This window comes from Pelecanus crispus, chromosome 3 (assembly GCF_030463565.1).
Source record: "Pelecanus crispus isolate bPelCri1 chromosome 3, bPelCri1.pri, whole genome shotgun sequence".
Classification (NCBI taxonomy): Eukaryota; Metazoa; Chordata; class Aves; order Pelecaniformes; family Pelecanidae; genus Pelecanus; species Pelecanus crispus.
In genome coordinates, this window is record NC_134645.1 from 42,946,860 (window position 1) to 42,973,883 (window position 27,024).

At 42.8% G+C, this 27,024-nt stretch overlaps 1 protein-coding gene across 1 annotated transcript in view; it reads right to left on the reverse strand.

Annotated features, from left to right (window-relative positions):
• Positions 1 to 10,946: 10,946 nt before the first annotated feature.
• PLB1 (phospholipase B1) overlaps positions 10,947 to 27,024 on the reverse strand; it is an 84,179-nt gene continuing 68,101 nt past the window's right edge. Inside the window, exons 47-58 of the mRNA XM_009490578.2 lie at positions 26,791 to 26,849; positions 25,608 to 25,651; positions 24,259 to 24,358; positions 22,810 to 22,861; positions 20,860 to 20,940; positions 19,759 to 19,824; positions 19,125 to 19,219; positions 17,879 to 17,960; positions 16,441 to 16,545; positions 15,271 to 15,366; positions 11,672 to 11,746; positions 10,947 to 11,168 (exon numbers count right to left, since the gene is read on the reverse strand). Of these exons, the coding sequence (XP_009488853.2) occupies positions 10,947 to 11,168; positions 11,672 to 11,746; positions 15,271 to 15,366; positions 16,441 to 16,545; positions 17,879 to 17,960; positions 19,125 to 19,219; positions 19,759 to 19,824; positions 20,860 to 20,940; positions 22,810 to 22,861; positions 24,259 to 24,358; positions 25,608 to 25,651; positions 26,791 to 26,849 (1,077 nt within the window). The remainder of the gene's footprint in view (positions 11,169 to 11,671; positions 11,747 to 15,270; positions 15,367 to 16,440; positions 16,546 to 17,878; positions 17,961 to 19,124; positions 19,220 to 19,758; positions 19,825 to 20,859; positions 20,941 to 22,809; positions 22,862 to 24,258; positions 24,359 to 25,607; positions 25,652 to 26,790; positions 26,850 to 27,024) is intronic.

Here is a 27,024-nt window from a genome sequence, read left to right on the forward strand (position 1 = left end):
CCTGCAGTGGCTGTAATTGGTTATTGTTTTTCTGTCCACTTCTAATCAGTAGAGTGATATCCAGTAAGGGTGTGCTGAAAAATTATTTCACGTTATATCAGCAAAAATGTACTTACAATGTATTTGTAATGACAAAAGAGTGAGGTCACTAAATATAGTTTATTTCACCCCAGGAGCTAATATGGGAGAGTGGCAGAAGGCTGGTGGGCACCAGTGGTGCCTATGCTAGAAGACCTGCAGGAAGAGCTGGACAGTCAAAACTCTGCCAGTGAGCAGTGGACCATAGCAAAATACTAGATTAGGGGCTGAGTGGTCATTTTGAGCAACTTTGTATTTTAAAATGGCTGGGCAAGTGGCAAGTTGAGAGAGACCTGGAAAACAAAACCAGGGTTCCAGTATTAGCAAGTCAAATTGTGAACTGACATCAGGAACACTGTGATGATTATATAATGAATTTCACAATATTTGGTGCTGTTTTCTACAGCCCTTGCCCCTGCAACTCTGTAATTACATGAAAATTGCTATTCTGGTTTAAAAGTAAAAAAATGTTTCCAGCCTTCAGCATTTAAAAAAACATTAACCAAGCACTGCAAATGAAAAAAAGTAAATAAAAAAGCACACCAAACTAATTATTAAAACCTCCAAAACTCTCAGGGTTTTCCAGCAGACAGCTCGTGATGTGTGGTGGTCTGAGTTGAGCTGATACCTGCTGGCTGCTCAACTGGAGAAAATTTGGTTTACTTGAGGGAGAGGCGACTAAGAGGGATCATCTGTTTTTAAAAGATAAGAGAGTAAATATGATGGCTGTGGGGTTGGCAGGGAGGGATAGCTGTAGTTTTCATGTATTTTTTTGTGTCTGAAAGATGGAGCTAGGAGAAAGACTAAAAGTGGATCCTAGCTAAATCTTTAATGACAATCTTTGCACTTGCTCCCTATCTCTTTGTCTGTGTTTCTTACATACCACTACAGAAGTTTTCAAATACCTGGGAAATGCATCACTAAGTGGGATATATATATACACATATACCTGTGTGTGTAGATACACGTATATGTATTTGTGTGTGTTTTAAATGCCTGCAAGCCTTTAGCCACCTAAGGCCTTGTAAGAAGCAACAGCCACAAGATGCAAGAGTTACGAAGGAAGAATGTAGCTGCCACAAATCCATCTCTAATCCTCCTTTAATTACACGGACGAGCGGGGCCTTAATGCCGAGACAACTCCACGCTGCAGTGTGCTCCAGCAAGCATAAAGGAAGCAGCAGCACCTGATGACGCAGGACTGTACAGTGCAAAGGGTGAAGTGAAGGCTATAATTAGGAAACCACTTTATTGTGAAGCAGGCAGTCTAATGAAAACAGCTGATGGGACCAGCTGACTGCATCTACATCGACAATAGCCTGCTAGCATCATTAGTATCTGTCATCTTTTCCTCCCCACTCTCTGGCACATCTCTGAATGCTTAGAGTGAGGTAATCTCCCCACACCATAAAGACAGAAATCTTTCTTTAAATTGCTCCACTGAGATCTACCCGAACTCACGTGTTATGATGGCCCCTATGCCAGGGGGGAGAATTTCACCTCTGGGTACACCTATGGCAAATGGCTAAGAAAGGGCGGATGCATCCTACTCTTGGTTCACACATGCTCCCTCATGCATGAAGGACACAAAGGAAATACAGAAAATACAACCAGGCAATAGTAGATGCAGAGGAGCAGACTAGGCTAAATCCCAGTGAAAAGTTAGATAACAACAAATAAAAGGCACTTACACAGACCTCTTTTTAATGGAGCTCAAAATGCTCTTACATGCTTTACTGAATTCATTACTCCTGGCTCTTGTGAGAAGGGCTCAAAGTCCAATTACCTGTTTTCCAGCCAGGAAGACTGGCGTAAAGGAAGAGAGCAAGGTGCTTGTTTGAGGCCTGACACATGAACAGAAAATGAGTCTGCTAATTTTCAGTGCTTAATTCTGAAAAAAATTGCTTATGTGGCTCAAAAAGGCCTTTGGAGGTCCCTAATCCATCTGTTCCTCATGTCTGGTACCCAACGCTTTTTTTTTTTTTCCCCAGAGTATTTTGTGCAGTTTGGCTTGGAGAAGCTACTGATTTCTCTGTCTATGCTGACTGGACTAGCCCCTTGCTTTTCAGCTTAGCTGTTAATGCAAGTGGAAACACATAGAGGAAGAAGCTTGCCCTTTTGCTGCCCTTGATGCACCTAGTCTGAGCCTACAGGATTTTGGACCTCCAGGGCTCTCCGTCTAGCAGCTTGTAAAAGCATTCCGAATTTACTACTCTTTTAACCAGCGAAGAAAATAAATCTTCCTTGCCATAAATGCTAATGTCAGTGCACTGAGAAATTCAAAGGGAGGCTGCAGAGAGAGAGAGAGAAACATTCCCCATGCAATGATTAAAGTGCCAGTTTGTGAAAGCTGACGTCAGCGCGTGCTTTCAGGGTGGCAGAGCACTTTGCATTTATCCTCTCCTTGTTTGTGCTCCATCTGGATGGGCTCCAGTGGAAAAAAAAGAGAGAAAAGGAGAAGCTAATGCCTTTCTAATATATTTCTGAATTCTTTTGGTTTCACACAGGGAGCAGGCTCTGAAGCACCTAACTTTGCTTGCCCAGTTCAGTGAGATAAAAGAAACCAAAGGCAGCTGGTGCTTGCGGCCAAACTAAGTTATAATTAGATTGTCATAGCAAGCAGTCAGTTGGGGCAGCTCCAAGGAGGACCAAGGGAGAGCACACTGGTAAATAACATAATCTCGAGATTTGATAATTTGCAGAGGCAACCCTGTTTCCTATCAAAAGGATTCATTCCAGCTCACAACTGCTTTCATATAAAGGCATGATGGTTCAAAAACCAAAAAAGCTGCATGAGTAAGCTACAGGTTTCTACTAAAAATGGTCTGATGGGAAGGAGCCCAGGAGCAGTTCCCTGACTCCATGGTATTGTTTGCAGGTTAGAGGATAAACAGGGCTGGTACTAGGCTTCCTACTGAAGCAGATCTCCCTTCCCTGGGATGGACCAGCACAGGGAGTGCCACACACTCCCCCTCTTCCCAAACCCCTTGTCCCCTTCCAGCAGTGGCACCACCAATAAGGTCAAGCAGAGCAGTTTGTTGAAGGTGTGAGCCATGAGCATTCCAGAGGAGATGCTGGCTGCTGGGAGGCAGCCTTCTGTGGAAAAATACTTTTTTTTTTTTTTTTTTCCCTTCTTCTTTCCCCTCTGCGCCCTGTCTTTTTTAATTCTGGGCTGCTGTTGGCGTCAGTGGGAAAGGCTTATCCAATCAATATGGTCACACACATGCTGCAACTGCTACAATAATTACATTGCAGGGTTTCTTATTGAAGTTGGCTACTCATAATTTGGTTTTAGAGCTACACACTGGTACTGTCAAGCAGCATGGATGACGACTGTGCATGACGGCGGTGTTAGTTTGTTGTCACTCTCATAGCTGGCATGGTTGCTTGGTACAAACAGCTCATATCGATCAATACAGGAGTTAGCTCTGCAGTGAAGCTGCCTCTCAAGCACTGAAATGGTGAGGTGGGTGTCGGTCTCTTCTCCCAGGTAACAAGTGATGGGATGAGAGGAAATGGCCTCAAGTTGCGCCAGGGGAGGTTTAGATTGGATATTAAGAAAAATTTCTTCACTGAAAGGGTGTCAAACATTGGAACAGGCTGCCCAGGGAAGCAGTTGAGTCACCATCCATGGAGGTATTTAAAAGGTGTGTAGATGTGGCACTTAGGGATATGGTTTAGTGGTGGACTTGGCAGGGCTAGGTTTATGGTTGGACTTGATGATCTTAAAGGTCTTTTCCAACCTAAATGATTCTATGTTTCTATAAAATAACAACTTTGAATTTACTGGAACTGTTCAGAAGAAACAACTTTTCTTTTTCCCCAGACACGCTGATGGTTTAGATTTAGTTCCCATTTCAAAAATCAGGATAGCAGTATAAAATTAAAAGGTTCCCAGTCAGTAATATTTTTCAACTATATGCTTTCAGCTGGAAAATAAGTCAAAATGTAGACATCCTGAACTTCTGAATATTCTGAAACTAAATAGTCTTTGAAATAGCTAAATAGTCTTTGAAATAACATTCTGAAATGAAAAATTTCACTTTAGGTCCACTTTTTCCCATCATTTCTCTTCCACCAAGTAAAAAATGAAAGACAAACAGACCAACAACACAAGAAAAAAAAAATTTCCATTTCAGCAACATAATTTCTTCTCAATAGGATTTTTTTTTCTGTTCTAAAGTACATAACTTCACCATGTAAACAGATCAGATCCCCAAAAATCCTAACCCTTCCTGCTGTAAGCAACGTACAAGGATTCCTTCAGAGCTGAACGAGGAGAGGGTGCAACCTGCAGCCTTGCATCTCACGGGTTGGAGGTGGAACCTGGCGAGCTAATTACTGGGTGTGGGTGATGCAAGTGGGAGCACGATGGGAGATCAGTGAATTTCTCTCTCTCGTCTCCATTCCCCACCCTGCGATAATCACAGCCTGGGTCTCTGCCAAAGCACTGCCAAGTGCTCGGTGCCCCTGTATGGACACGGAACATCAGGGCAGACCCGATCCTCAGTGACCTGCACACCCCAGAGCTTGCTGCTCCCCACCGCTCTCTCCCCACTCACACAGACTGCCAATGTTTTGCTGTATTTGCATGCAAGCTAAGGGGAAAAACAGGCGTAAAATTGGCACAGCTTCTAGTCTAGCTATGTTAGTGACTGAGTGATAAGTTGTATAGTGGTTACACAACTGGGCTGTGTCTGTGGAGCCAGCACTTCTGGGTTTAATTTCTTGCTCAGTCACTGACTCATCACATAACCTGGGGCACATCACCTCTCTGCACATAAATTTCATCATCATTAGTTGGGGGGTAATAAGACTATCTCACAGGAATGTTAGGACACACAAATTACCCTCATAAATATTTGTAAAATGCTTTAGATGATGCTTCAACAAAGGCATTGAGTATGTCGTTGTTGAATAAGTAACAGCCAGGGGAATGTCCTAATTGCCAGGCTGCCTTATTTACTTACCTTGCACCAGAAATTTCTGGCAGCAGTACCAAAAGGATGTCTCGGGTAGGGGAAAGGGTGAAGAGGTTGTTCAACTAGTGCAGCAGGAAAAGGTCAGCTCATGCCACAAAATAAGTACGTGATAGATAAATGTTATGCCAAAGGCTGAGAGCCATTTGCATAATTCTCAGCGCAGATGCACAAAAAGCTTATGTAGATGACACTTACAGTGATGGAATACAGATGTCTAATCCTGTTAAGTATGGTCCACAAAGTCCCATGTCATTTCTTCAGAATACATGGTCAACTCTGGTTTTGGACTTAAAAAGCACTTAGATACCTGAAGTTCTGCTTTTGCACCTTCCCAGAGGTGTTATCTTCTTGCCTACACTGAGCATCTCGCTGTCCTCCACCTGAGGCTGTCTGGGATTCGCAGCCTAGGTGTGTCAGCGCCTTAGATCCCCAGAGGGTCTGGGAGGAATACTCAGGGATATTGTATGATTCATATAATCACTCAGTTTTGCTGTGGGACATTAAGGAGCTGCTGCACCCCAGGCCCTAGAGGTTGTATTTGCAGACAGTTGAGCTTTCTGAGGGTCCCAACGTCTGCACTGAAGTAATACAAGATGGTTGGCGAGAGAGCTAAGCAGAGAGCAAGTCTTAGAAACTTTCAGAAGATGCACCCTTGATTTCTGTTGTCTAATCTACCCCAGCTGTGTCATCCCCACTTATTCCTAACTCCTGTGTTTTACTTTGATCTGAAAGCTGATTCAGAGGATACCTGTGGGCAACCTGGCAAGTGCAGGTAGATCCCTGGTGGGTGGAGAACTGCTGAACTGACCAATTCCTGTGACTTTTAACAGGCGGTACTGACTGCAAAGCTGACTTGGTGCAAGAGCATGGAAAGTACTTTCTGCCTCATCCACCCACTGTGAAGCCATTACACATATTTTTCTGAAATGCCCAAGGTCCAGCTCCCCTGCTGTTGTTAAATTGAACAGCATCCCTGACCACTGTTTTACTTCGGGGATTATCTCCTATCACAACCTAAGCCCATTGGGGCCCTCAGGTGGTGCTTCAAGTCACCTGAGCAACACAAATGGTAGCTGAAAGGTTTTCCTTCATGGCTAGTTTTTAACACTAAAAGGAATTTAAAAAAATCCTTGAAGATTATGATACAGACACTTTAAAGATATAAGATCACTTTCCTTCTTCACAACCATAATCATTTTACACCAATGAGAAAGCACTCTTAGATCTTTGGAAGCAGGTGGTTTCTCCAGCTGAAATAACTCGCTCCAGGGTCAGACCACGGATCAATGGCAGAAATTCCCAACTGCCTCCCACTGAACAATGTCCCTGCAGCACCACTACTCCAAAAGGACTATTAGCTCCTTCCTGTAAGGAAGCAAAAGGCCTAGGGAGTACAAACACCCTACCACTGAAAGAAAGACGTTCATGGATCCCCTACTCCCTCCAACAGAGGACACCAGCACATTTCCATACCTGACTTCTACAAAACCTGCTGAAGGCCTGCAATTAGGGAAAACCTACACAGTTCAGTGAATGACATTTTCTCAGTAAAATCCACATAACTTAATCTAGTTATGACTGCATTATGAGTGACAGTTACATAGGTCACAGAAATGGAAAGACGTAAGGGAACTTCTTCCAGCCTCTAGCCAGTGAGTAGTCCCCACCACCTCTTAAATAAGCTGTCCTGTGTTTTGTTGGATTTCTTTCTAAAATTACTCAAGCCATGGGCGCTCTGTCTTTTCTCTTGGGTGACCATTCTCTCTGATGATCAAAACAGAAAAATTTTTGCTTCATGCTAGCAGGTTCATCAAAAGCAGCTAAAGTTAATAAGTTCCCCCCCCCCCCAGTCAGGTGTATGTTGATAGTGTTGGGTTTCGAAATGCCTAAAAGAAATCTATTGAGCTCAGAAAGGAAGTCAATAGGTGAAAGATGGTGTCACATCTGGTGTCCACAAAAGCTAAGTGGTGGCAAGGACAGTTGCTCACAGTTAAATAGAAGATACTCAGCATGTGCTAAGTTAAAATGTGCCAGCCTCTTTCCCTTCTTCCACCACCCCCTTTTTTGGATACAGACTCCTGTGGCTAGAAATACTTCTCAGGTATGAGATGAGCAAACTGTGAACTCAGGACAGAAGTAGTTTTAACATAATAGTTCTCAGGAGCACTCCTCTCTGTCATGCTCAGAGACCTATGATACCCAGAAAACTTGCTTAATTTAAGTAATTCGTGAACTACTTTATGGATAGACTTTTGTCTTGCTTTTCCCAAAATCCCAGATACCTTCCTTCTAAAAAAAGCGTAAAAAAGAGCAAGCATTGCAAACCTGTGGTCCTCCAGTAGCAAATTCTTTTAATACCTGAGGGAACATGAATCATGCAAATGCAGAGTTGTAAAAATCCAGGGCTTTTCCATACCCCTCTCTTTGGGGTGGGGTTGTTTCACCTCAACTTTTTAGCTAAATACCCCTCAAAGTAACAAAATTCTTGCCCAGTTATCCCTATCTATAACATACTGACCAGCTGTTAAAATGACTTCATTTGTAATCAGTACATCTGTATCTCACCATCCAGGAGCTGGTGGGAGGAAACACTTAGCAACCTCCAAAGCCACACAAAATTCTTCTGTGCAGATGTTTTTCCGAATTTTCCCTCTCTTCCCTAAGTTCACTGAGCACCTAAACTGGACTTCGGGACAAACTGACCCTAGATGAAACTCTTTTGTGTCATTCGACCTTACAAAGCAAACCGCAGAGACTGTACCATGATGAGAGAGGTCCATCAGCAGCAACAAAGGAGGCCAGAACTTGAACTCAACTGCTGCCTAAGCTGTAGACAAACGATTTGCCAACACTTGTCAGGCTCCATCACTTCCCTGTTTGAAGAACAGTTTACTTCTCAAAACCAGGCAACAGCGTAACACTTACCCCCAGTGCCCTTCACAACAACCTGAGTCGGGCAGCAAGGCCAGTACCCACAAAGGTCCTTTGGACAGTGACTGCTCATGTGGGCTGAGCTGTGGTTCTTCTGCAAAGGAAGAATCCACAAAGCCTGTTTTCTCAGGATGTTAAGGAATCACTTTACAGAGAAGAGGTAGTTTTCAGAGGTGGGCTAGACCACCATTGGCCAAAGTAAAATCCTGGGCTAAGATGGCATCCATTTCATGCATTTTCCCATACAGACTTGAAGTTCCTCCTAAGCCTCTCTTCTTTTCTGCATCAGTAGGCAATCTGGCCTACTCAGCAGTCCAGTGAGGAAAAATGCCACAAGGGCATTTGAAACCAAGGGCACGTTATTAAAGAAAAAAGGGGGAATGGACAACTGACGGACAGGATGTATGGATTACTTTCTGATTTAATGTGACACTGAATGCAGTCAGACTGAGATCCAGACCTAATAATTTGTCATTCACTCCAGTTTAATGTTACCTCCACTTAATGAGCACAGAGGGAACGCGCAGCAGTAATATTTTCAAGGAAATAATTTTACTTGTGCAGCAGCTGAAAACTGCATGATTTTTGGTGTTTTTTTTAAATGTCAGTGCAGTTCATCACATACTTCAGTCTACACAAGAAAGATGCCAGAAGATATTTCCATAGACTAAATAAGAAGCCCGCCAGTTCATGCTCCGGCTCCTGTGTGCTCCTGCCATAGTAGTGCAGTAGAGCTACACCACAGCTACAGAAACTAGGGGAAAAGGTTGGCTTTCAGAAGCTCAGAACAAAATTTAGCTTTCTACGGGAGGAAAGGGAATGTCTAGGTATTCTAGCAGGGGTCACCAGCATAAAACTCAAGATGCACTTGTACCTTTCTCTAGGCAGGACAAAACTGATGTGAGAAACTGGAGTATTTTGTACCTTGAACTCATGCTCTAGGACCCCCACCCCATTTCCTGCGTGAACACATGATTTAGAAAGGTAAATCAGCACTGAACTACTGTTTTGAGTTTCCTTTGCAATACCTAGTACTGATGAAAGGTTCTGCAGAGAACTATATCTTTTTATTCCTTCCCAAGCCAAGGGTTGTAGGAGCCATAGCTATCCAAGCTCCCAGGAAGGAAGAGGACTCACAAGAACAACATTTAGGGATGAGAGGAGATTTTAGCCTTCATGATCCGCTGGGACATTTGATCAGGTTCCTCACTTGTGAGGCTTATATTTTCCAATGTGTCTGAGGTGAAGGTGCTGTGGAATGGACTGGAATACAGTTAAATCTTGTCTCCTGCATTGCAGGTTTGATGCTGTGTTTGCTTCCATTTACTGAGCTAAATAAATACCAGTAACTGGGATATCAGGTAGATAGTTAATGACCCACAGTGAAGACAGAGACAGGAAGAGCAGCAGCGATGCCTGTGCTGCACTGAAACAAGATGAAGGTGCTTCTGTTTTGCATTCCAAATATATCCCCACTTGGGGCTGCATGTAGCTCCCAGACACACATCTGTGGATAAGATTTAGGCAAATAAAAGTCCTACTAGTAATAGCCCAACCTTTGAGTGCAGATCAAAGGAGAGGTGAGTGAAGCTACAGCCCCTGAAGCCTGACTATACAGCGTGTATTTTACTCACCTCTTTATCTCAGCAAGGACAATGACAGGACTGAAATGGAAAAAGGAGGAGTCTGAATACCTTCTGTGTGCATAATGAGTAGATTTAGGAACCCCAGAACACACTTTCTTCTCTGAAACATTTTAATTTTCTGCTCATCTGTGTTTCTGGAGTGGAAATGTAGTACACCTCACACGAGTGCAAAAAATGACACCAGTGCAAACCGCACTTTGGCTTCAATAAAACCAAAATGTAAGATATTTGACATAGGAAATAAGAAAGATATTGGAAAACAAGATCACAAGGAACCTGGGAAGTATCTTTTGTACTAGTAGATAGTATTAATTGACCTGCAAGTATAAACCGAGGAATGTCTAATTTCCAGGAAAGATCTCTTCTGAACTCCTGATCAGAATTTTAAAAAAAATTTGCAAATTCTTCCTTGGAGAACAGCCATGGAGACTCCAGCCTGGGAGATCTGAACACACCACAGGTCCTATGAGAAGCATTAAGCCAGGCTAGTTTGCCCAACAGGTTCAGAATTTTTGTTTAGACCCCCTACTGCATGCTAGTGAAGAAATTCCTTCTTTACAGGAAGAGTCATTCTACAACCAGCTGCCATACAGTGGTGGGCAGGAGGATACAGGACTGCCCCTAGGCTATTTAGTCCTGGAGGAGAAGCAATTCTTGTGGCCCAGATCCACGTCCAATCCCAGACAGATGGAGAGCCTGGAGTCCAAGGCAGTGGAGAGGGTGCAGTTATTCTAGCTGTGCTGCCTAGCACTGCACCAGGGATGCCACACGGATGGTCTGGGTTGCTCAGAAGTTGGCTTACAGATGTTTCCATGGCATTGTACTTGCCTGTTGTAGAATGACCTTAGCACCTTCAACTCAATGGTCTTGCTGGAATCTAGCATGTGAAATTGCAGCTTTTCTTTTTTATCTTGCTTACCTTGCTATTGGGGACTACCAGGTCACAGTCTTGTAGCTAACATTTTAAACACAGTTTTATAAGAAAAAATGGCAGATGCACAATTAAGGTGCCAAGATGTACAAACAAGTTTTCTCACTTCATGCAAACAATTGACATCCTGAGTGATATTCACGAAACGGAGAATTACATCCCAGAATAAAAAAGCTTTAACACTTTGAACTTCCTCCTCTACTTGACTGATCTGCAGAAGCTAACTCCACAGTACATTTCTCATCAAGATTATTGGGCTCAAAAATCCCTGGCTAACCAAGAAGTTTCATTTATATCCAACAGGTTTTTTTATTCTACTGCTCTCTGCGTCACACCAAGGAGCAGCCTCAGCAGAAACAGATGTTTTTTCCACTTGCTTTACAGAGATGTCATCTGAATGTTCTTTTCTGTGTCAGTCTCACATTCGTGCCTCTCAGCTCTTCTTCTTGACACAAGCCAGATGAGTAAAGAACCCGCCAGGACTCCAGCTACTGCGGCGATAATGACAGCCCAGTAGGGGACTGAAAGTTTGGTTTTCTCCAAGTTGAGGTCTGAATTTCTGAATCCACTATTTCTCAGTGTGGAAAGAAAGGGTTTCTCCTACAAAAGGAGAGCCAAGGTTTTACTGACCACAGACTACTCAACAGGCAGCATTCAGACAATATGCCATCACCCCTTCCCGGAGAGGAACTGTCAATCTTTAGACTATCAGCTGTTTCTGCCTTCTGTCTATTAAGATAGGCTCAAACAGAAGGCTCAAACACTTTCCTGCCCTATTGCCTGAAAGTTCCTAGAACAAAAAAAAAAAAAAAGGAGCCATCTCGGAGAGTGATGGCATCATTTCCAAATTTGTTTGCTGCAGACAACCAAATGGAAATACATAGACTCATTAAAACTGGCTCAAATGAGAGGCTTTCCACTGCAGTGAGGATAATTCTTTTTTTTTTTTTCATTAAATTTTCCTGTGCATAACAAAACAGGAATATATTCTAGCTATTTAAAGCCTTCACAAAGATAATCTTTTAAAGAATTTTACCAATAAGAAGAAAGGAGAAAAATAAAAGTGGTTAATGGAGAGTATGGACATCTTGGCCTTTACTTACTGGGTTTGGACACTTGAGTTTTGATCTGTCATGGGTAAAGTTGTTGTAAGTCTGCTTTTCACCAACTGGCTCCAGCTGAAGAAGAGAAAAACAATAGTAAACATAATGATGATTTTTTTTTCCTCTTCAGACTCTCCTGACTTGGGTGGTTAAAACTTTTTATCCAATCTTATGGTGCTGGCAACAATGAAGAAATGTGGTAGAAGGTGCATCACAGGAAAGTTTCCAAAACATTTTAACACTCATGAACTAAAGACATTGAGAGTCTGGTGTACTGTCTGCAGAAAAACTCCCTCAGGAAGCAAGGAACAGGAGAAGCCTTTCCTCCTTTTGCACTGAGTGGAGGAGAAAATAACTCTGAATACCACATACTTTAAATATTCTGCTAAAACAAAGTCATTCACTATACACCCGGTTCTCCCACGTACACATCTCAAATGACAGTATAAACCACAAAGAAAAAAAAACCCCACATGACAGATGTTAGTCATGTTACTTAGCACAGTACTGAAAGATGCTTAGATGTCACGCTGATGGAATTGACTTCAGAAATTATGTAGAGTTACAGAGGCAGGATGAGACGGTGCCAACCTTTGCAGTCTTCACTCAGACAAGAAATTCCCTGGGAGTTTTAGCTGAGGCTAAGTTCACAAGATCTCAAGAAGTGAGTTAAATAGAGTTTTTTATATTATCAGTTGTCAGCTAAGTTGCAATAGCTGACCATAGGCTCACCCTGAGCCCATTTCAAACTCAAAATATATCCGGGCTAATGGCACAGCATTTGTGGTTGGCTAGGAGCACACATACCATCGGTTACCATAGTTAAGCTAACGAGTAAAGGCTTGTTCAGTCATGTTAACTGAAGTGTTTACAACTGTGTATGGACATGCCTGAAGTAATGACTTCGGGATTGGCCCATAGAGAACCGCAGAGTTGTCATCCAGCACTTCTGGGAATACAGCACAGAGGAGTGCTGGTGCTTCTTCTATTGTCTATACATGCATTTACTGTCCTCAAGTGATTAAAGTGTCAGCTGTATGTTGGAGAGAAACAATACCACAACAAGCCCAACACAACATGGAGAAAACAAATTCTATTCATAAGATTCCCATATGGAAACACCGGGAATACTTTCTCTCTCTAGTTCAGTTAAAAAGAAAAAAAAAAAAAAAGAAAAAGAAAAAGAAAAAATTAAGTAGAGACTGAAAAATGAAAGGAGAGAGATGAACCACAGACAAATGTGACTAGGGAAGGGAAGAAAACTAACAAGTGGAGAGAAGATGAGAAGAAAAACAGAATGCCAAGTTTTGCTGATTGTTGTGGGGTCCTGCAGGACTCATAAAAGTCCTAATCACTCGGCCTGCCTGCCAGCTAATGTTGTAAAGACTGAATTTGGTAGTTTTGTTGCATCTTAAAGGGAACAGCTCAAATTCTGATGTGGTTATTTGTAAGATGTGTGGCTCATATCCTGTAGCATTCTGTCTGCAGTGTGACTGGTTATTTGTAGATAATTGTAACACTCCCCGTGCCAGGGCACTTGGTAAGGAGTCTGGCGCAGAGCCCAGACAAAAGATAAGGTGCAAAATTCTGTAGCCAGCCATGCTTGCTTCATCTCTATGCGATCTGTTCCTCAGGAGCATTAGCTTCTGAACTTTGAAGATGACAGTATCCCCATGCCCATGAGTATACAGGGCAACTTCTGGAAGAACCACACAGCTCCTCTAGAGCATGTGGCAAACATGGAGGCAGAACACAAGCTAAACAGACTGTCCATGTGCTCTTCTCCTCGGTCAGGGAACTGATGAGGTAGATTTGGGACCAGTGGGGCCCCCTTAAGACTACAGAGTCCTCTGACTTCAGAGAGCAGAAGCATGCTTTGTTTTGCATGAAGCAAAAAGGGCAAAGAACATCATGATGAGGGAGAGGCTCCTTAAGCCGTCCCCATCCCTGCATACCCACGCAGTGGCCAGGCACAGTCTGGCCTTTTATGTGTACTGACAAGAATCCATGTCATTTGGCCACAAGCCTACAGCCTGCTGAGCTTTTCAGGGAACAGGGAAACAATACCTCCTTACAGTAAGCTTGCACAACCTCGCCGTACATGGACTGTGAGTGAAAAGCAACGATGTGTTACAAGAACTAGATTTAAATAGTAAACAGTAAAATCTTCAGTTGGCATAGACCCACAGATCTTTGCGGAAGGGAATAGTTGTGCTTTGCATCAGTAAGAACCTGATCCCTGCCACCCCAGCAGAAAGCTTTGTGTCAGTATCTTCACATGTGTAGGAAATGAGTGACAGTCTGGACAGAATAAAGCTCCAGTGGCATAGAAAAAGGACTGATGGTGATTCAGGAATGAGTAATGGCCAATAAGAACATCACGGGGCAACAAAAATCCAATTTAAGGCTACCATATGTCCAGGTACCATCTCTTTTTCTTCTTGAAACCTGCAGCCATGCTCAATTTGAATGTTTTCTACATTTGCCTGGGGTTTCTGGGCCACCATCAGCCCTGTTCAAGCTACCGCACAATGAAGCCTACCAGACTGCTGTCATCTGGAGTCCCAGACAAGGAAGCCTGATGGAAAACAGGCAGATTTGCTGTGCATGCACAAATCAATTACTCAGAGCATGTGTATGCACTGTACATCTACTGTTTTCTATAACCCTGAACCTACAGCTCATGTGCTATACTGGGCAACTGCACAGATTTCTGCCCTGCATTTCCCAGTCCTTGTACTCAAGTTCATTCTGGAGTATACTGTAAGTTTCTTATCTTGCTCAAACTTTTACTTAAACTGAAAACAAATTCCCTTCCATTTATGCTTGTTTCTTGTACAAACCAGGATACAGGATTTCTGCTACCACTTTGTGTTTGGGTACTGGTGTTTATGAGACAAGAAGAGAAAATGTCGCTGTGGCATGAAAATGCCATAGTCTTCCTTCCACCGTGGGAAACATCGTGATTATGAAAACAACTGTGACCTTGGAGTTATCAAGTTCAGCATGTGCCTCTTACATACTCTTCCAGCACTATTCAAAAGCTATCATTTTGCCCAAAATGACAGAAGGAATGTGACTGCAAGGAAAGGCATCATAGGTGTGATTTCAGCCCCCCATTAGTTTCAGTGACTCTACTAGAATTGCTTCAGATACTAGAGTGGGTGGTACAACATGTCCACACTATTAATGGCAGCAAAAATTCAATCACATGTATGTTTTCCTAATAAATCTAACAGAATTCACTGAAGAAGGGTAAGCTCATTCAACAGACATTTTCAGGAAATCTACAGGACTAAATGCTTAACTAGGCTGATTTTTTGCTTTAATGCAAGTTCTTTACCAAATGAGAAGGGCATTTTTCATTACATTAAGAGACTTAGGATTTCTCATTTTGAATAAGCAAAGACATACACTGTTTTATGCAACATGATCCCTTTGGACTGCAGACTGAGAAGGGTCTCAGAGTTGAGCAGCCCCCTCTTGTTAGGATATAAATTTTATTTCTTGATTACTGTTTTGTTTTAGACACCTTTCTCGTGATTTTTTGTAGGGACTGCTACCACAAACACGTAGGGATCTAGGTCATAACCTCTTACCATATTATTCCAGAGAGCCATAGCCATCTCAGCATGGCCTCTTGCACTGAAATGAAAGCAGTCTGCAGCAAAGAAATCCAGATCTGGCTTGCCGTTCTGTGATAAAAGTAAAAATATATTTCTCAGCACATTTCAATCTTTGAGATCTAACGTATTATATTTAATAGTGCACCGTACTTGGCATACCCACTTCACAATTTTGGTATCTTCCTAAAGGCAGTATGCTCATATTTTGACACCACAAATAAACTTAGGTACTCCTAACTGTGGGCTGATTACTGCATCTTGAGCCCACCTGCATAATGCAGCCTGCTCAACTTCATACAACAATTTTCATAAAAACCTAAACTTATCATTAAGCTAACAGTCACAGCTCTTACATGGACACCGCCATTGGCCCACACTCCTCCTTGTACAGAACTGATAAAAACGTGCTTATTCTTGCTTGTTAAACTTCCATAACTCAGACTTATAACCTTTCGGGTGTTGAAATTTGTGCTGAATTTCAGGCAACATTAAAAATTGTGAGGTTATCCAGCTGTGGCAAATGTCTGTCTGAGGGAGAATTTGTCTCATACCTACCTGTATGGTGACCATTCTTTGGACTTGAAGGCTGCCAGAACAAAATGGGGATGATATGACAAAAGGATCAGTATTATGCAAAACTGGGTGTTTTTGACCGGGACTGATGCTAAATATTTGTATCCCTAACTACACAGCATACATAATGCTAAGGCTGAAGAGAAGAAGGAGAATCAGTGTTTGGCTTCAAAGGCTGCTTCCTATTTCCAGGCTGGGATGAGCCAGGCATGCAAGTGCTGGTCTCTGTGTGAAAGAAACCTGAACTTATTCCATAACCTGGATCAGAAGGAAAATTAGGGTCAATGCCAACAAAAGCCCCCAACAGGGGAAACAACATGCAGTTTAGAGGAAGCCAGAAGGTGCTTAGGTTTAAGGTGTGCACGCTACGAATGTTTCCTAAAGCCATTTTGATTCACAGGCAGCACAGTCTTTCCTGTCTTCTCCTCTGTCACTCTTATCGCACATTCCACCCTGTGCTACTAGACTGTGCAAAGAGAAGAAAACACAGTCCTTGTGGCATGGATCATACTGACTTAGGGAAATCAAGATACCGGTCCTTGCGTAATGGGAACGAAAAACAGGACTCACACTATCCAGGGGCAACAAGGAGTTTCGGAAAAATGGCTGCATGACAACTGCAAAGTCCTCACGCTCCTCGTACCGACCACTGTTGATCAGCTGTAGGGCTTCAGCCTGTATGGAGTTGCATGGTTGGAAACAGCAAAGTTCCTTACAAGGTTCATCTAACATTTGTCAGCTATCAAAAACATGCATATTACACTTATTTCAGTGTAGGAAGCCATAAATTATTAGTTTAAATCCAGCTGAATAGTTTTAAAGCAGTCCAGAGTATTGCTAAAAAAAGAATTTGGTTCATGAAGAGTTTTCATGGGGAAAATGCACAGAAGCTAGCATAATTTTAAATGTAAAGTTGCTTAATTTAAAAAAAAAAAAAGGTAGTTCGTACCTTACTTATAGAAATCAGTGCGGCACAATCATGAAGATATTAAAATTTACAGAGAATTAAAAAAAAAAGGCATAAGGCCACAATTTTTAGAAGTGACAAATGAGTCCAGAAGGCCAACTTGAGACTGAAGTGCACTTGATTTTTCAGAAAGGTGTGCTTGAAGTAAAATAAGGCTTAAGCATTGAAAACTCACCTACCACTTTTGAAAACTATAGCAATAGACATTCATACAGATAATAAAAACATCTAATTACTTGCCAGCTTATGGGTATAAATTCTAATGCTCCTGGTCATATCTCAAAACATTCCTAACCCCACTTCCTTAGTTAAGGAAAAAGCCCCCTGGATAGGTTTATACAAGTATTTTCCAAGATGGTCTTTTTGAGCATTGTCAGATTCATCTGCCAGAGCCAGAACGGAGGACTGGAGAACATTATGTGAACTGATACAGCGATTCCTGTATTCATAAGAATAATGATGAAAAAACCTTCTGCTCCAGTACCTATTTATAGCCTTCGTTAAATTTGAGTCAATCTTATGCCTGAGGCTATGAAAAGTTACTCTCAGATAGCAAGCTGACCCATGGTAAGCTATCTGTGTGCATGCTCTCAGTCCACAGCAAAAGAAAGGAATATCAGGTTGGTTTAGTTCATTTTCTCTGCTAAGAGTTACCACAAAACAGCTGATGCAAGGTAATTTGTCACCCTTGCAGTGACATGTTAATTCATGTGAGCTATTCATTGAATTCATAATGGACAAACAGATATCAACAAAACAGCCATCACCAGTAACTCCTTTTCAGCTGTTGAAACAGCAACTGAAAATAGAACCAGTCTCAGTCTGCCTCCAGCACAGAACCGAAGTCAAATTATAAGGCAGTGTGGAAAGATTGGTTGCACTGCTGCTAACCAGTTAGCTGTGTAGGGACTTAGTTAGACTGTATCCAAGCTGTTTCCCAGTCATTCCTCTCTGTCCTGATGAGGATATGCATGAGAGGAAGGGAAGCAATATAAAAAGAGACACAAGTGAAGATGACCAATTACAGAATCAAGGTATTACCTGAAAGTCTCTGTTAACTCTCTTAATTTCTTGTAGTTCAGAAGAGTTTTCCTTGGGATTTAAGAAACATGGGCAAACATTCCTTCAACAAAAGAAATACTAGAATTAAAAGCCAACCTGGAATAGCTTATTCTTCAGCAATACATGTCTGCTTCAAGAAGCTCAGGATAGGTGCTCAAAGCTCACATGCAGAAGGAGAGCCACCTTGTTGGCTTAGAGGTGGACAGATACTTCAGAAAAAAAATCCCTATTGACTTAGTTTTCAAAGTGAACACCTGTCACAGCCAGTAAGAGCTGCAGGATCCACGACTGAGTCAGACACCAAAGTGTTTAGTATGCCACACGTTAGCAGGAAATCACATATGTTAGAATTAAAAAAGCCCTGCATATAGGCTTACAGCAGAGTTTCAGAAATCTGGGGGTTTAAAGATAGAAAAGACAAATTGTTCATGTAGTCTGACTCCTCAGACCACTGTGTTTAATTCTGTTACCCCCATATTGAGAGGTAATAACTTCTGCTTCACTGAAATGCATCCTCTAAGAATGTGCCTGGAATGAATATGAAGACGTCGAGCAATACAGTCAATTCGCTATTTTCCCTTCTAGTATGTTCCAGTAGTTAATTGCTTCTATTATTAAAAATCTGCACCTAACTTCATTTGAATTCATTAGGCATCAGCTTCCAACCACTGGTCTTTGTTATACCTTTCTCCACTAGCCTAAAGAGGCTTTTCATGTCCACACTGACTCCTGTAAAGGCACTGCTGCTTTCTAAAACAAGTCCTTCAATCTTCGAGTTAGGACTTTGGCCTCCTCCATTAGGTGTGAAAAGCTGTTCCTGGGTGTGCATGCTGCTGTATGCAGCCCAGCCTGCATCACAGGTAATGCAGCAGTGAATACAAGGAGAAGGGTCAGGGATGTCAGCCTGTGCTGCTGAGCAGTGAATGGCTGGGAAAAAAAAAGGCTTTGAAGTTTAGTAGTGCAGCAATTATATGGTGGCTTGTGCTGTGACATGCTGCCTTAGAGTCAAGAAGAAAAGTCACCACTGCTATCTACAGGTGCACGCCTTTTAGCTGAAGTATTGGAAGAAGTAGTAGAAAGTTGATAATGTGAACTAGTGCATCAAGTAAAGGCAGCAATGAAAGTAGCTTGGAAAGCTTGGTGTGGATGTCCTCCTGTAGAAGCAATTTAGATTGATCCAAAAAAAGTAGCACTTTAAAGGCAAAGACCTCTTTTGCTGACTTACTTTGCTGTCAAAGCGCACCCTGAAGAGCTTGCTGCAATCTGACGCAGTCCAGAAATGTCTAGTATCTCCACCACATTGACAAAGACTCTTGGGAGCTGCAGGGATTAGAATAACCAGACGTACCAAATCACAGAACATGATACCACTACAAAGTGAGAAAGAAGTGCCATCCGTAGGTCAGGGAGTCAGTGCAAACTGCACCGACTGCAACCAATGGCATGTGTAAGGATTATGTATAAAGGGAGAGAGACATACAGTGGATGTCAGCCAAAAAATTCCCGGCAGCTAGTACAAGCTAGCTGAAATGCTGCTTCACTCCCTGAGGCATTTCCATTTTCTCTAGGGTAAATGAAACTTTGTACAGTTGGTTTAGCCATCAAAACTGGCAGTAGGGTTGTGCTGTTTGGTCCACAGCAAAAATACTGTGAAACACAGTTTCCCTGAAACTACAGCCCACTTTCTCAAGGCATTATCCAATACAGCTGTTGAAATGCAGTGCTGAGGAGCATTCTGACTCCAGCTATTTGGAAGATGACCTTGTATGAAACGTAATCACTGACAGTCTATCAGAGGTGAGAAAAACATCAGTGTGCTTGCCAGGAACATAGTTTGCTAGGGTATCTTAAAAGCTTACCTCCTCATAGAAAATATCCAGAGTGTCCTGGAGGTGCTTTACATACTTTTGCACTGAATAGGTTTCCTGTGTAATTTAGGAGAAAAAAAAAAAAAGTTTGGATCAGTCTTCTTTCAGGAACCAAGAAGTTTAACTGTTTCACCTGAGCAAAGGAGTCCACAGACTTTCTAGTTGCAAGGTGGTCCATGAGAAGATATACTGACTCGATGCTCCTTTTTGCCTTTGTTGGCAGATATATTTTCAGATCAAGTTTATTGCCACACACACACAGGTTATATAGTGCTTTTGTTTCCATGTCACTAATATATTGCCTTAATCTCTAGAAAATCCCGAGGTATGTAATAGTTCTTGACAGAGTCTTTGCCTGATGAATGACTACATATATCATATCTTTGGATTTCATTTTGTCTTTTATGGGAACCAGACCAGAGTAGTTTGCCTTATGAACAGGGCGATACTTTTTTTTTTAAACTGCCAATCTGGGGAAATTGATATGGAGGCAGTCAGGCCCCACAAACCCCATAGGCAAAAAGACTTTGTGACTGTACTTATAGAGGTGTAGCTGTGGGGGTCATTTCAGTGAGCTGGGTTCCAGACACCCAGTGTGTGCCACAGGAACCTTTTCAGAGAGGATGACCACTGATAGCTAGACAAAAGACATCTTTTTCGCTATAAACTGATGGTATTTATTTTGGTGTCATTCTGAAGCAAGAATCAGGCATCCTCAGTAATTATTGTGTGGAGACACTTTCCAGAATAAAACTTCACTTGTGTCCCCATAACAACGTGCCTAAGACGCCACACTGTCTTGATTGCTTTGTCCAGTTAAGCTGGGAGAGCTCTTCAGTTTATCCTTGGTGTTTTGTTCCATATGGGGCAGGTTGCTGGTTCTTAAATAATGCATTACTCCAGAGCTACAGTGCCCCAGTATTAAAAGCTGTGTACTTGTTTCTGATACAATACACATGAAAGGAACAGGACTTCTAATAGCTTTTTAAACAAAGAGGAGCTTCGGCTCACTGAGAGAGAGAAAGGTTAAATTTCCAGGGCTGGTCACTTGCCAAGTGCCTGGATGACCGTGCCTAATTCTGAGATACAAACCTTGTCCAAGCAGTACTGGCATAGGTCATTGCCTCCAACGAGGACAGTGATCAGCTTCCAATCTTCCTTGAAATTAATTTTCTAGAGGCACATAAAATAAACGGATTGTAGCATCCATTGCTTAGGCATGCAGAGCTAACATTCACAAATGGGGCTGAACGGGTACAGACAGCATGGCAGAACAGAGAAAGGAGGCATGCTGAGTTAAGATGGCAGAAGAAAAGCACCTGTCCGGAGGGAAAATGTGAACCCTTTGCTAGTCTAGATGCAATTCACCTTGGCTTTTGTGAGGAAATCCCCTTCAGCAGACAAGATCTGTCAGGGTAGCTGAGCACAGAAACCTGTCTGTGGCAGCAAGCGTACCTAAATGAATGTTAGCTGCAGGACAGGGATGGACAGGAGAGATGTGCCAGCCGTGGCTGAACGCTGCAGGCAGCGTGGGGATGAAGAGATGTGGGAGTGGATGCTGGAGTGACTCATGGAGCTGTAGAACTGGAGCTGCTGGGGATCCCTGCCAGCTGGGCAAGTATTACCCCACGGCCAGGAGGGGCAAGGGACGCCCCAGGGAACAGACAGCTGGATTAAAATAGAAGAGTCCAGGAGGCTGGTGACTTTACTGAGCTCATATAAGGGCAGCTGCAGCATCCACGTCACTGCAAGCTAACAATAGGCACTGCTGAGAGCTGGATCTCATCAAAACATTTTGTAATGTTCAGTACAAAGAAAGGAATCAAAGGCAACTATTTTTAGTGTGGTGCATTTACATAACAAACATCTGCGAAAGGATCCCACAAATAGAGGAAGGGCCTGGGAATCACCCACAGGTCTGAATTCTCCTCCTTAACCAGCACTTTGCTTGGAAAGCCTTCCATGAAGAGGCAGGGACTTCCCCCCCTCCCCTTTTTTAAAGGGGCATAAAAAGCAGTGAATAAAACAGAGCCACGTACTATTTTATTGAAGAGCCATGCCAGCTCCCTTCACTCTGCCAAACAATCGGTAATGCAGAGTAACTGACAGTGGGACTAGCATGCAGGATCCATCAAGAGTGCTGGCACAGAGAGACACATGCTTTGACAAATCCTGCTTATTCAGTACCTTCCTTTCCCATTCAGCCTGAGCCAAAGAGCACCAGGCACTCCCATTGCCTTACAGGGTGCTCTCCCTGAACCAACAGCTCACACCCATACAGTCATCCTCTCAAATTCAGCCAACACTTGGAGAAGGGCAGCCTTGGTTTTCTCCCAGATTTCCTCCCTCCACCCCAAACTGCAGCAGCAGCCACTGAATTCAAAGCAATTTGCCCTTTTGGTGCCTTTTGTAGCCCTCAGTGGAGGTGGCACAGCAAGCTGGTCTACAACACTAGATCCCCTACTAATTCCGTAAAAGCTTGTGGCATGACAGGGATTCACCCAACCCTGAGGTTTCTGGCCACTGATTAATCACTTGCTTGCTCAGAACCAGAGTTTTAGAGGGCCTAATCTCCTGGGGAGACTTCAGTTGTCCCCCTTCCCAGTACTGCCATTTTCTAGAGCCGAGAGTGTATAGTGTGATTCACATTGGTCACCAGGTGCCTGCTCTAGCAATTTTACACTCAGCCTTTATGACCTCCACTTTGAATGCTGCTGTTCAACTAAGCAGTCCTGTGATCTCCCCAGAGCCTTCAGATCTCTTCTCTTCCTCACTACCCTCGTTATGACTCCTGGCCACACTGCGCCCTACATAGGTCTCTGCCTTGTGTGTTTGCACCTTACCTGCGTAGATTTGTATCGGTAAATTATCATCTCCTAAAGACTAATCCCTGGCATATTCATCTTGGAAAGCACACCAGAGACAAGGACACTGACTTTTCTTCCATCAGTAAAGCACTCTTCACTACTCAAGCATCCCATCAATTAAAGTCATCTCCCAGAGACCATGGGAGCACTGAGGGGTGGTCCAAGTTCCACTTACCAAGCTGCTTCTCATTAGCTCCACCAATTCATGTGCTTGGGCTGACATATTGCTGTAGACAAAGGACAGAAGCATTTTAGATGCATGCTCTGAAAGCACATCATCTTCTTGATCTCCCACTCCTCATTTCAGGGAATCTTAGGATCAGCAGAAATCAGTACAAGGAAAGTGATGCCTCAAAAGGATGAGCAAACATAGAAGGACCAAGATCAGCAGCAGCTGTACAAGTGAATAATCTGATCTGAAAGGGCTTCAGCTAGGATGGCTGCAAAGTGGCAGGCAAGTGGGATGAATTATTCCCATCTCAGACTTGGTTTAAGTGCATTTTGTTTGGAGAAAACCACTAAAGCCCAGATCCACATAGACATTTAGTTGCATAACTCCCTTCGAAATCTAGTGGGGGAGTTTGGTGCTTACACAGAAGCTGGGAACCTAACCAGACTTCCTGACCTGGCCTTAAATTCCTATGACTTCTCTTATGGCTGGAAGATATTGCTTACACTGTGGAACTGCCAGGCTGGAGAGTCCCAGTCCAGCTCTGGGCAGGATGCAACGTCCACAGAGCAAAGCACAAACCATGCTGAGACACCAGCTGGAAACTTGAGCTCCTGATACGCTAGCACAAGACTCTGCTTGAGCTATTAAGCCCTGCCTCTCTCCAGCACCTACGCAAATGTGGTTACATTAGTTGCACTCCCACAACCATACTGATTGCCCTGTGTCTTTGCTCAGGGCACCCATGAAGTATTTAGTAGCTACACAGGGTTTGCTAGCTATCCTGAAACTTTCTTGCAGTAAATTTAATGACTGTTAAAGGTGCCACAGAAAGTCTTGGAAGCAAATTCCATGAGTATCCATAGAGCAGGCACAGCATATGCAATACAAATTCTTTCACATTCTTAACAGACTAGTAGAGTTTTTCTTCAGGAGGAGAAAGGAATTAATTCCCAGCTGCTCATTCTGTTCTTTTTCTTTGCATTGCAAACATGGATAGTTTTTAATGCCATTAGGGTAGCAGTGGGTTTCTATTTGTTAGTTTGAGGCATGTTTCCCAGAAATCAAGGAATAAATAAGAGATGCTCATGAATTTTTTCTCATTACAGATATGGCCTGACAGTGAATCAGGGACCTGCGTACTGAAGGCTGGGCAGAAAAAGGTACTGGTAGAATAGGATGCATAACTAAGGCATTGGCTTGGAAATTCTGGGCAGAGGTCAAATGAAGAAAGGAAGTTTCTCTCTGTCCCTAATTTAGAAAAAGATACAAATAAATCCCCCAAATACTGAATTTAAAAAAAAAAAGAATTAAAAAAAAAAGAAAAACATCAGATCACAGAAACAGGCTCAGTACAAGTAGGTCATCAGTATTAATTCAACCTTGACATGCAGTTCAAAGATAATCTGTCAGTCTATCAGTTCTCACCCCTTTGCCGGTCGCGATTGTGCTTACTGTGCTGTGGCGCCTCTCTCTGCAACGTTGAATCCAGCTGTTTCCTCAGAACTGCCAGTGGAGAAGCCAAAGAGGTTTGGATTGAATTTTTTCAAGATATCTTAAAAAGAGAAAACACAATGTTTAACCATCCACAGTACAACCGGCAGCATTGCCTCCTGCAGAAGTGCAAGCCAGTTGAGTGGTGAGAATATGGACCTGGGTTTTCCCCTCATTCACCGTGACCTTACAGAAGCTATAGACACACCTGCCTTGGAGACTCTAGTTACTGTCCAAACTTCAGCACTGCAACTATTTCTCTCTGTGGCCTTGAGGGGCCAGGGTCTGGCAGCCCAGGAGATGCACAGATCCCAGGCAACTCACTAGTCTTGAATTTGAGTGCCAGAGTAATCACGGTTACTTTCCTTCACATACCAGGAGCAGATGCTCCAAATATGGCCCTCTACCTCCCACTCCTCCAGCTACCCAACAAAATAATAATAATATTTATTGCAGAGAATGAATTTTATTCACATTTCTAGATTTCACCAAAACCCTCAGCGGGGAAACATGATGTCTGAAAACTGTATTGTTACAGTGTCTGTAGTGCTGTCTGAACCCTCTTTATAGAGTCTCATTTACAATGCATAAATGAAATGCTCCTTCTATTTTTCTTTAAACATGGCAATGTGCGTGGTACAAGACAAAGCATATCAGATTTTATTACCAACAATGTCAGGTATTGTGAAACTGCTCCACAGCATGGATCATGTACAAATAGATGAACCATTGTGATCCAAGTCCCCTCCAATTTATGGTCATACTGACCACTTAATGGTTTCTATGGCAACTACAGGGACTGATTACACAGAACACTAGGACAAGAAATTTATAGTATTTTTAGATTTTTTTCCAGTGTAACGTAGAAACTTGAAATCGTCAGGAGGAACCATAACCTTGTCAACAACCCTCTCTAGATGGACTGCTAATTGTTTCATAACCCTTCATTTGCCCACAGCCATCACAGTCAGTCACTGGAAAGCACAAAATGAAATAAGGGAGGAGCAGGTCTGCCATAAACTTCTGTTACCTTCAGCACATTTACTCCTAATCATTTCTGTCAAAAGGACGATACAATCACATGCAGGTCCTGTGATGTGGAGGGGCTGAATCAACTTTACAACTAGTCAGGTCAGTATGGGTTTCAGCTGTGACTCATGTGAACTGCTCATATGCACAATAGATGGGCATCCCCCACTGTTCACAAGGAGAGCATGACCATTTCCAGATGTTTCCTAGCATCCATTTAGACTACTTTCAGAGTAATACTCGCCTTTTGCTTTTCTCAATTGATTTTCCAGGATACTCACTGGGTAAAGTAGTCTGGGTCTCCAGGGTCCCATCACCTCCAATACTACAAAGGGAAAGAACAAAATCACCAAGTAAGGTTAATCCTGCAACCATCTGTCACCATATGTTGCTGTAGCAGCCCAGGAAGAATAAAAAAAAAAAAGACTAACCTCAAACAGGACTAAGGAGATAAACCACATGAATTCAGGGAAAGTACTGAAAGGAGATTTCACATTAAATCAAGCAGGGCATCAGCTAAGATAGAAGCTGTGCCTCCAGACTTGGAACAGAGCATACTGGGAGAACTGATTTTTCATGTAGACATGCTGGAATGCCCATCATAGAAAGGCATGTTCAGCCGGCTGTCAACCAACACCCCCAGGTCCTTTTCAGCCAGGCAGCTTTCCAGCCACTCTTCCCCAAGCCTGTAGTGTTGCATGGGGTTGTTGTGACTGAAGTGCAGGACCCAGCACTTGACCTTGTTAGACCTCATACAGTTGGCCTTGGCCCATCGATCAAGTCTGTCCAGGTCCCTCTGCAGGGCCATCCTACCCTTGAGCATATTGACACTCCCACCCAGTTTGGTATCATCTGTAAACTTACTGAGGGTGCACTCAATCCCCTGATGAAGAAAAGAATGTATACATGTGCACGCGCTTATCAACCATACTTCTGCCCATATGAAGCAGGCAGTTTCCTTCCACTCTAGCATGGATATTGAGATTCATACCCACTCTGACATGTATTGTCTTTGTCCACTTTGCAATAGCAAAGAGGTTTGGGACACCTTCATTGAATATGCATGCAGTGCTCTCACCATTTTCATGCCAATCCACACTCACTCAAGCATTAGGCACTGCGTTAGATAATCACAGGAACAGCAATAGTTTGAATTAACTCCAAAGGCTAGCAGGAGGCTGAAAGAATTCACTCATATTAATAATTCAGTACTGTCACATACACAGGACCATGTTTGTAGCAATCAGGTCTGATTAAAAAAAAAAAAGCAACAAAACCCCCCACAAAAATCATTCCCTTTCTCTTCTAGTCCTGACTCCTGCAATCCTTACCCAGCAATAGTTGCTCTCAGCATCCTACCCCTGCATTTACATACTTAAGTATGTAACTACACAACGAGGTGACCCACACTTTTAACTGTGTCTGTGGACAAAAATAGAGAAAGAGAAAAACGAGCATTTTCACCTCCAAGAAAGTCCCCTCCAGTCTGTTTGTAGGTCAGTTGCTTTGGCTCCTGCTGCAGTCTGGAAAGGATGGAAAGGATCATTTATAAAATACTAGAAGAAAAAAGTGCTACAAGTTTAGGCAAGACAGACATCATGATTTGAAAGTGCTGAACCATTTTGGTTACTTTACTCTGCATCCAGCCAAGCTTTTGCAATATCCCAGTTTTAGCATAAATGGTCCATGTCCTTATTC